The 10,386-nt window shown below is 39.1% G+C and overlaps 5 protein-coding genes across 5 annotated transcripts; all 5 read right to left on the minus strand.

Annotated features, from left to right (window-relative positions):
• Positions 1-819: 819 nt before the first annotated feature.
• On the minus strand, positions 820-3,690 carry JH06_2208 (hypothetical protein; the record flags this gene model as incomplete). The annotated part of the gene is given in 12 exon segments (XM_014671827.1): positions 820-1,062; positions 1,092-1,331; positions 1,362-1,518; positions 1,550-1,864; positions 1,895-1,972; positions 2,086-2,161; positions 2,175-2,330; positions 2,361-2,728; positions 2,759-3,189; positions 3,221-3,392; positions 3,424-3,500; positions 3,532-3,690. 12 exon segments carry the CDS (start codon positions 3,688-3,690, stop codon positions 820-822), a joined length of 2,472 nt encoding a protein of 823 aa, XP_014527313.1.
• A 392-nt stretch (positions 3,691-4,082) lies between these two features.
• Positions 4,083-5,827, minus strand: JH06_2209 (n-acetylglucosamine-1-phosphotransferase subunits alpha beta; the record flags this gene model as incomplete). Its single annotated transcript, XM_014671828.1, has 3 exons — positions 4,083-4,100; positions 4,130-5,017; positions 5,048-5,827. The coding sequence occupies 3 exons, from the start codon at positions 5,825-5,827 to the stop codon at positions 4,083-4,085; spliced, it is 1,686 nt and encodes a 561-aa protein (XP_014527314.1).
• Positions 5,828-6,300: 473 nt separating this feature from the next.
• JH06_2210 (n-acetylglucosamine-1-phosphotransferase subunits alpha) lies at positions 6,301-7,301 on the minus strand (the record flags this gene model as incomplete). The annotated part of the gene is made up of 4 exons (XM_014671829.1): positions 6,301-6,331; positions 6,360-6,388; positions 6,420-7,002; positions 7,039-7,301. 4 exons carry the CDS (start codon positions 7,299-7,301, stop codon positions 6,301-6,303), a joined length of 906 nt encoding a protein of 301 aa, XP_014527315.1.
• A 259-nt stretch (positions 7,302-7,560) lies between these two features.
• JH06_2211 (p-loop containing nucleoside triphosphate hydrolase protein) lies at positions 7,561-8,218 on the minus strand (the record flags this gene model as incomplete). The annotated part of the gene is made up of 5 exons (XM_014671830.1): positions 7,561-7,756; positions 7,787-7,932; positions 7,963-8,040; positions 8,074-8,112; positions 8,135-8,218. 5 exons carry the CDS (start codon positions 8,216-8,218, stop codon positions 7,561-7,563), a joined length of 543 nt encoding a protein of 180 aa, XP_014527316.1.
• Positions 8,219-8,358: 140 nt separating this feature from the next.
• On the minus strand, positions 8,359-9,597 carry JH06_2212 (hypothetical protein; the record flags this gene model as incomplete). The annotated part of the gene is made up of 7 exons (XM_014671831.1): positions 8,359-8,665; positions 8,696-8,774; positions 8,805-8,867; positions 8,897-9,082; positions 9,112-9,327; positions 9,361-9,486; positions 9,516-9,597. The coding sequence occupies 7 exons, from the start codon at positions 9,595-9,597 to the stop codon at positions 8,359-8,361; spliced, it is 1,059 nt and encodes a 352-aa protein (XP_014527317.1).
• Positions 9,598-10,386: the final 789 nt, after the last annotated feature.

The raw sequence follows: 10,386 nt of genomic DNA on the forward strand, positions 1-10,386 counted from the left end.
CCCTATGATTTCTATTCTTTTTCTTCAGGCTTCGCTACAGCGCCACCTTCTGTGTCACATCCCTCTGGAGGGGTTCGTTTATCTCCCTCTGAGTTTAATTCGCGTTTTTCGCCGCATGCTGAAAAGTGTTTCCGTTTAGAAGGTAGAGGTGAGATGATTCGAAAGCGTCTCCAGTACGTGGGGATGATCGATGATCCTATTGTGGTTTCCAATACCTTCATTAGTCAGCCATGTACCCCAATTCGAAAGAGTAAGGACTGGAGGGAGACGAAAGATATGTATGATCGAACAAAAACCCCAATGCGTCTGCAATATCGATTAAAACAGCAATGTGGACATCGAAAGCCTTTTCTATTACGTTCTCCTGTCCGTTCACTTCGGAATGTGGAGATAATGCGTAATGGTAAATTGAGTAGAAATATTGATACTCTTTGACGTAGAATTCGATACTGCGGGTGTTCTGTGCACTCCTCTTCCACCACAGAAGCATAATACTATGGTGAAGACAGATGGTGGTTTCATTGTTCATTATGATGATTCGTCTATTGAACATAAATTACAAATGATGCGTATCAAATCTGAGAGCTCCAATGACTCGACTCTGTCCAGTACAGATTTGGATGTGTTAGAGCGTGTCAGCGGAAAGGAGAATATTCGTGTGAATGGAGATGAAGAAGTAGAGATTGATTGTGATGGAATGATTCTGTGTATGAAGGAGATGACAGCTGATAGACTGAATACCCTTCGCAGGAAGTTGATTCCGGACAGTTCAACCCATTTTATACTATAATTGGCATGTGGTTTGTTCACAAATAGCATTCACTTTAGAACAGCAATTTTACCATCCCAACTACCAATTGCAATAGCACTTGATAGGCGAGGATGATATTCAGCACACATACAAGCACATTTGTTGAAGGCTCTCATCACATCCAATATCCTTGAAGTATGATAATCATAGAAATACAAAGACCCTCCCGTGGATCCTGTAACAATGATTTCTCCATCTGGAGAGAAGGAAAACCCAATCTTATATCCACTTACTTTATGACCTCCATATCGCTATAATCATCATTCAACACCATTACTACCTTCGTACGATTCAATCGATATGGTTTAGTCGATTGGAATAGTGCAAGATAATCTGCAGCACTCTGAGCTACGAACACTTCTTCGGTTGGGTGCTTTCTTACGCAAGAACAAGTGTATGTTTCGAGATAGATCTGGTTAGAAAGAGGAGCTCCAGATCGGAAATCCCACACAATTAATCCCTTATCTGTTGAATTCCTCTTTGTGATTTCAGCACTGGAAAGAAACGAGTTTCCATTCTTCTATTCATTACGTTTCGGATTCATTTCTACATCAAGAAATGTCATGTCTTCTACTTCACCAAACTCCGCAAAATACTCGCAGACAACACTTCCAACACGTGTATCCCAACATACAATTCCCTTCTGGTGACCACCTGAGAGAAAGAGAGAGGGATTTGTGGGATGAGCACACAAACTAGTAACCCATCTACTTGTCACTGTTCTGATCCATAAATCACTCTGTATGCTTATAAGAATGAGAACAGACACCCTTTTCAGTATCAATCACATTCACATAACAATCAAGGCCACCAGAGAACAAAGTACATCCATCGACACTCCACCGTATATCCTTCACTCCTTGTGTGTGTCTCAGATTCAGTACCTCTCCTTTGTTAGGATACACTGACCATAATCGCACTGATGAATCCAACGATGATGAAACCAGCAAATGACCATATACAGGGTGCCACCGTAATGCAGTGATAGCTCCGTCATGCCCTGAGAGCACAGAGTCGACATCTGTCGGAATCTTGGATTTAACTGTGAATTGTCTATTCGTTATTACATAAACATAACATTACTGTTTCGCATACTGCTTCAAGTTTTCTTCCACTTCAAGTTCCTTCCATTGTACTAGCGGATTATTAATCCAGAATATACTAACTCTTTTGCTGTAGAATAGGTTTGTATTCTGTTTCACTCGCAACTCTCTTCTTCTTTGGGATATATGGCTTCGGGACAGGTCCCATCTAAATCTAATTGAAGGTAATACTAAGATACGAACTGCCGTTTCGAAGATGGTTTTGGTTCAGACATAACAAACAACTGATGATTTCTTGGGTCCAACACTAGAGAATCCACTTGCAGCATTGAAATAACTTGATTCTTTCTTCTCTGGCTTCTTGGCTGTGCTAATTAGCTCAATTCCTTGAGCATCAGCCAAATTGAAGCTAGAAGCGAGTCCAGAGATGTATCCCTTATTTGAAGCTTCACCAATCCGTTTCAACGTCTTTTGAGCTATTTATCATATCCATTCTCAAACCCTACACAACTTCATTTTCTTTACTGTCACCTTTCGAATATCTCCAGTTCCCTGTTCTAATGATCCATATTCGATACCCATTGCTTCATCTGCGTAATTATTGGCAGCAACACCAAATCCTCGACGATTCATTCGTTTCTGAATCTCTGTCATTGCTCGTGCTTCTTTTAGCTTTCGCATTCGTCGACCTCCACGTCGCTTCTTCGGAGCATCTCCAGGAACCGGAAGAGGCTTTTGCCGCATTCCTAATGACGGTTGTTGCCACTTATCAATCTTCTCTTGAATTTCTCGTCGATATTGAGAACCTTGTTCGTTCGATTGAATCCCTTGAGCATCGATACGTGCTGCTAAGGTCAGTTTATTCGCTAATACACTATAGTTCATCGATTGTATGTATTAGTACCGACTTGCTTTCATTCTCAAATCTTCAGGAGCATCTTGAACGAGATCTGTTTGATAGATAATTCCCGTGTGTCGACGTGCTGCCAAACCAAATCCCTCGAATATTTGCTTTTGTTGCCCCACTAACATAACATTACAAGCAGGCATTGTTGATAATGCTTTCAAACCACCAACTTGACCAATAATACGGGCTGCAATGTGGGTTCCGACCAAGGCTGATACATTAGGAGCCAATTTCGTCATTCTGGATTCAATAAAACGAAGTAATAAGGAACGATCTTCATCAAGTTGAATTGCTTCCTCAGATAAAGATAGAACTTCCTTTAGCTTTGATTCTGACAACAATTCACCAATCGAAGTAGATCCAGTGACAGTTACTACCATGATCTGACTAGGAGGGAGAATATCATCCATTTTCACATTATTCATATCCTATGAGATGAAAGGCAAATCATAGACTCACAGTTTCGTTTTGAATCCGTGCTACTAGTCTGAGATAATCCAAAGCACTTGGAACGAGAGTTTCTAATTCTGGGAACCGAGATTTAAAAATATCAACAACGGCATGATGAATGGCAATAATCTCTTCTCCAATCTTGGAAAGGAGATTATTTGTTTTGACTACTAAAGAGTATCTACACTATGAAGTATACATAATGAACATACTCTGGATTCTCTTCTAGATTGAGACTGTAATCTGTATCAAAGGAAGAATTTGGATCATTCATCATTTTCTTAATATTCTATACATCATTTTGAGTCGTACAAAATCACTTCTATATGAGTCAAGAACAATGGATCCTTCCCAAGATGAGTTACTGCTCCGGGAATATATTCTTGGACTGTTTTATTCAACTCAGTGACATGGAAATACAAAATTCCTACGTCTTCTTCATTATCGCTGTCCTCGTCCTCGCTATTCTCCTCATCCATTTCATTTCCTCGATCGGTCTCATTCTGAACAGAATCAATAGTCTTTTGCTCCTGAGTCTCTTGCTCTTCTTCCGCTTCTAGTTCGTCCAAATCAGCAAGAAATTCGTCAGCTAATGTACTCTTAATATCATTCCATTCATTCCATTTAAACCATGAACAAAACGATCTGGGATTATGCTCTTTTATTTCATTATCAACAAACAATAATTAGCTAAATTAAACTTGTACTTCCTTGCATCGTCTTGGTGGCTTACTAATGTCACTACATATCAATCAGTGAATCGAAACGAACCTCAAGAAGGATACAACCAATGACACAAATAACAATGCTACAACAACTTTCACACCATACTTGATAATATACAGATTGAAGAACGAATGGAAAATTCGCATTAATCTCCTAGTTCGAACTATACTTTCTATTCATTAACCCATCTACTTGGATCTTACTTCGATCCTTCTCAAATTGCGAAGGAAGAGGGAAGAAAGACTCATAAAAGTCATGAATGATTCTAGCCAATTCAGGAGTTTTGTTATGAATATTGTCATTGATACAAACGAATTTCGATTTCCTTTGTCGGACACTATCAAGTTGTTTCAGAGTATCCGCAAAATCATCGTTAATCATTTGGAAGGCAACATTTTCATCAGATGCTTGTTCAAAATGCATTATGAACGGGAATTTCCTGTCAATTGCATATCGAACAAGATCACATTGTTTAAAATCTTCAAAAGTGATATTCAACGAATAGAATGAATGTCGTTTCAAATTGTGTCTCGCATCATGATACAATTCTTCCTTTTCTGTCAAATTCCCTTTCAAACAAGTCAATAGAATGATCTTTTCCTTTTCTCCTGCTCTTTTATCATTTACAATAGTATTCAATGAATCCAATTCATTGTCATTCAGAACACCATCACTATCAGCATCAATCCATTTCCATACCATCTCCATTTGTTCACCTCTCTTTAACCACTCTAAATGATAATGATAATGGAAGTATAAAAAGGCATATTGAAGATCATTTCCTTCACGGAAGCGATGATGAATAGTATCAGTCACTAACTCTGTCATATTCCTTTCAATGACCTCCATAATATGTTTGTTGATAAGATGAGGCATATGAGCAGGGACTAATCGATCTCGGTTACCAAACATTCGAATCAGAGCTAGATTGGTATGTATGAGCGAATCACGATAGGTGTCAGCAAGACGACGACCTGTCGGAATGGAGAGTGATGTATTGGTGAAGATGGTAGCAACTTCATCAAGATGCTGAATACCATGAGTTTGGAAATAGTGTTGGAATCGAGGTGAGAGAGGATTCTATTTATAAACAGCTCTATTAACACAAACTAAGAGCATGATCTCATCTAATAATTCTTCTGCTTTCTGGGTCTCTTCACTTAGCTGTCTCTTGTAATTCAATTCCTCCTGAGTCTCATTCCATACTCGTTTCAGAAGCGACATATTGAATACCAATCCAATATCAGCAGCATACGCACTATGCTTCGTAGTTACTTGAAGAGGGATTGACTCCACATCAATTTCATCAACAGACTGAGAATTCTCGATAACAACATTACATTGCATTGTCTCATGAATTGGAAGCATGATCACAAGTTCATCATTCTGCAACCAGTGTATGATTTCAGATATACTCAAATAAGAAAGGTCTTGAGGTGAAAACAGAGAAGACACAGGATGAACAAGAGAGAGAAACGAAAATGGAACAAAACGAGTGACATTCATTTCAAATACCAGTGTATTCGTGTCAGCCATAGTTTGATCTAATTCCAATCTCAAATGATCACGACAGAGGTTTTCATCTGGTCCTTCTGGCATCTGCTGTCGTAATTTGCTACGTAGACCTATCCAAAACTCTTCATTCTCCCACTGATCTGATTCAATGAGTTGAATGGGATTCACTTGTGAATTATGGGTGACTTTCAGGACTGTGCAAGCAACAGCATGTTGATCTGAGACTACAGAGATATTCATTGGAATCACTGATCGTTGCCATGCCTCACAAGTCTTGAAAGCATTCAATTCAGCTCGTGGAGGAAGAATATCAACAGATGCAATAGCAATCTGTGGAGTTGCTGATTGATAGGAAGAAGAGTCACCTCGATTCATCTCCACATGAAACCGAATGAATGCTTGAGATTGATTGTCCGAAGGCAGAGTTAGTGAAGGATTCAATGATGATTGTAATACATTATCTGCTTGATTCTGAACAACAAATCGAAGGATCTCGATATAAACATGAAGTTTAGTGGAAGTAATGCAATGAAGATGAAGAACTAAACGTCTCGATGCAACAGAAGGTTGTAATACGATCATCAGTCGTTTCATTTCTTGATTATAGATTGATTCAAAGACAAATTCTATTGTTTAATTGGATTCTTTGATTTTACGATCTTCTAGAATCTCAGCCCTGATTATAGACTCTATATTCTCCATATTCAAGTCAATGTAATTAACATTAGGAATGATTGGACTTGAGACTCGAGATATATACAGAGGAAATGATACATCTTTCCATTCTTCAATCACAAAGCGAACTAGCCCATCTTCATTCAAAGCATCATGTTGACACAAAGGGGTGATCACCAAGGGCGGAACCATCGCTTCATTAGGCTTACAATCATAACCATCATATCCACACTCTGCATTGTTACAACGTGGATCACATATCTATGAATCAGTCCTCTTGATAGTCTACTACACCATCTCCCAACCACGTATGACCACAAGAAGTAGAGCAGAACTCCATAAGCTCAACAGTCTCATCTGCCTTGATAAACTCCAATTTCTCCACTTCTTCTGCTGCTAATCTCATCACATAGACTGGAGAAGACATTTCTGGAGGAGCTGAAGAAGGTGTAGGAGTAACAGGAGCACAGTCACCCAAATCGTATCCACACGAAGGAGTGTTACAAGCAAAGTCACAATAACCATTTCCTAACTGACTATAACGACACCGAGAGGCACATTCAGGAACTTCCCAGGATCCAAAAAGAACTTGTCCGCTTGTTAGAGTCATAAAATCATATGGATACACTGGAGACCCCAGAAAGACGTCATCATTGAAATAAATAAAGTAATCGGAGAGACCTGGAATGTGGTGAAGATTCAACTCAATGGCTGGTGATGAGAACGTAGGTAATGCAGACTTGTCAGTAAAGATCTCTTCATGTGTCACTATATGAACTCGGGGATTGCTTGTATCCAACCACAGTGGGATCTGACCATTTGTTACAATATAGATATTTCGAATCCAAGGGGCATTCACTTCCAAAGAACGAAGACTATATCTACAATATATAATATAGACTACTCCATACTTTAACTCATCGTTATCACGAAAACGATTTGATGAAGTAGCTGTATCGCCTTCTTCATCTGATTCCAGGTGATGTTCCTTATTGTATTCTGCTTTGTACTTTGACATCTCTCGAAACCAAACTGGATCACTTCCATTCACCCATGTGTATACAGCATCGATTTGTGGATATCGCAAAGAAGAAAGCGAAGATCGGTTATCGTTAGTCCAACAAGACTTATAGCCGCCAAAATAATGCTTTTTGGTCGATCCATTCGGTACCATTAATCGACTAAGCGAAAGAAGACTTTGAATCGTTCCAATAATCGACAATAAAACAACTGCAATTCTATACAGTTAGTAAAATACACAAAGAACTGCTACAATGAAACAACAATCGTTTTCCTTGACAACAACTTAATGAGTCGAATTCGATACTTAGATGGTATCCAACCTTCCTGGTTATCCATTCGACTCTTATTCACACTATCAAGAAGGATGTTGTGATTACCAACAAAACGAAAACAATAAATGGACAATGTTACTACTCGTTCTCGTGTTCCTTCTTCCAAGCTTCCAACCACTGACTGACCCGCTCCACATTTCTCTCAAGATCCTCGTACTCATCACTTCGCAGCTCTTGTACAATCGACGTATCGTAGCTTTCACGGGCTTCATCAAGAATCACCTGCATAATCTCACACTCGACATTTTCTTGCACTTTGTTGATAGGATATCCACTACGAGTGTTTACAACTATCAAATCTTACCGATCCATCAGACGATCATAGAGCAGTGTATTGTCACATCGTAGCACCAAAACCAAATCAAACCACCGTTCAGGAAAGAAATCAACAGTATGATGCTCTAAAACAATGCCTCCTTCGCCCATAAGTGGTTCCAAGTAATCCAAGAGCTAATGGTGAAAATGAGGAATGGAACCTACTTGATCTTCAGCATTTTCATCAACAATCATGCATTGGAACTCTTCATCCCATCCAGAGCTGAAATGCTCCCGTTTGACCTAGACAATAAACCTGCACCAAATAATGATTACTATTTCTCCAACAGTAATGCGACGCATTCCAGTCTTTTCCTACATATCGTGCCAAAGAAACAGCACATACAGCAATCATATCAGCAAACGTCGTTTTTCCTGTTCCAGGAGTTCCAGTGACAAGGATATTGGGTAGTTTGGGCATAATCAATGTGAGAAGCAATGAATCAAATAATTCGGCTCTCGAACCCTATTTCGGTTCCTCAAATCCGAATAATCATTTCCTTATGAAGAAACACAAATGAACAACAACCCAGACAAAAATACGCAATGACATCCAGAAATCTACTCATACAGAGATTTCATTCTATCCTTAATAGCTTCCGGATGCTCTGGCAGCAAATGACGATACCGACAGACTTTCATTTCTTGTGTTCTTCCACACACTCCACGATTTAAGAAATCGAAACAAATCGGAGCATCTTTTGGGGCAAAAGGATTTGTTTCGTACTCCTCGCAAGGACGAAGACCGTACTTTATAATTTCTTCTTCTGATAAAAGGTGACTTTTGAACCGATCTGCTATTGCATCAGGATGATTCGGAGACAAATGTCGATAACGACAGTTTCCTCCTTGAAGCATTCGGTGACACCTACTCATTACTCTCTGTATCGAACTTCACTTCCCCGTATTCATATACTCAAAACACAACCGTGCTCCAGGCTGTGCATTAGGATTATTCTCTCCTGGCGGAAGAGTTTCTACTCATAATTCTTACTACAAATAGTTACTTGAGCTTCGTATCTGCTTTCCTTCTGATTGGAAGGAGCTAGGACTACTAGGAGCTGTAGCATCTACAATCAGACTCACACCAAGGTTCTACATCTTTGACCCTGTTCTGAATGACTATATAAAGGACTCTGATGAAGTGGAACTCGTGACAGTATCGATTCAGGTACATACGACGATGACACAGGAATCCCAGGCGTATGCTGAGGATCTTCAAACAAATAATTATACCGTTCCGAAAAGGAGAGAGGAAGAGAATGGCGAAGTCTAGAACGATCATCTACAATCGATTCCAATTCAAGGACCTACAACAAGGAACATCAGTATCCAATCGTAACGAATAGGACCGACGATAGGAAGGATTACAGGTACTTCTGGGAAGGCCAGTCTCAGGTGGACAAATACCTCTATAATCCGATAAATGTAAATCTCTTGGTGGGGAAACGGGAGGTCGGTAAAAAGGATCATCATCGAACACCGTTAGCTTTGATTGTCTTCTAGTACTTCTGTGATATGAAGAATCAACTAAAATATAACAAAACCAGCAAAATATTCAACCATCCACAAACGAAGAATTATCGAATAGAGCATTATTTGGCTCTTTATCATCAAAGGGTGAATAGTACTGGTGTGCACCTATACCGTGCCATAGTTCAGAAGCAGGATGAGAACCATAATTGGGAGCTACAATAATAAGACAAAAGAGACAATACAATAGTTTGAACTAGCTTCATTTTGGTATAAACTATCTCTTCCTATCCCATAAAGAGAAAATGAATACCTCCTTACCAGCATCCGAATTCCCACTTGTTACCCTTTGGATTCTACGAAAATTATTATTTCCATCCAAAAATGAATCCAAATGCGCACTATCTTCACAAATCAGTTGTTCCTTGGTGTTCTCAGCACTACTACCACTATTTGGAATCGGCTGACAAAAATGGGATATACTCTATCTTTAAATTCAATTCATAAGCATCGAACCATTAAACCAATACAATGTGCAAGCACAACAGAAATACGGGCAATTACTCAATTCAGGCAGTAAAGCAAGAAGGAGAAAGCAAGATACAAACGCAGTACTTAGTATACAGATAATAGTTAAAGAATGGGAGTTAGTAATTCAAATACAAAGTGATTAAACGGATTCTTAGTTATCAAATGTAGAGTGATTTTGATCACCAGTTTTATTGGAGAAACGACTTCTTGCCCATGCCCAAACTAATAATCAAACAAACTAATATAGTATATACAAGGAATGAAAGAAGGAGACCTCTCTAGAAAGATAGAATGGTTATTCTGTAATCCTTTAACATGGCCTAAATGTGGGAGAATACGAAATACGAAATGAAAGAAATGAAGGATAGGGTATTAATTAACGAAAGAAATGACCTCCAATTTGCCATCACCACCCATATCCAAACGCTTCGTCACAAATGTAAGGAAGATGATAAAAACAACCTTTTCGAAAGTAATATCACAGGTTAACAAACAATCACTTCTTTGTCACAAACACCTTACTCAAAACAGAAACTCAACTCCCAAACCCAGTCTGTTGTTTCCACTCTTCAAATCCTTTCCATC

Source organism: Blastocystis sp. subtype 4 (genome assembly GCF_000743755.1).
Source record: "Blastocystis sp. subtype 4 strain WR1 chromosome Unknown seqid_0132, whole genome shotgun sequence".
Taxonomy (NCBI): Eukaryota; class Bigyra; order Opalinata; family Blastocystidae; genus Blastocystis; species Blastocystis sp. subtype 4.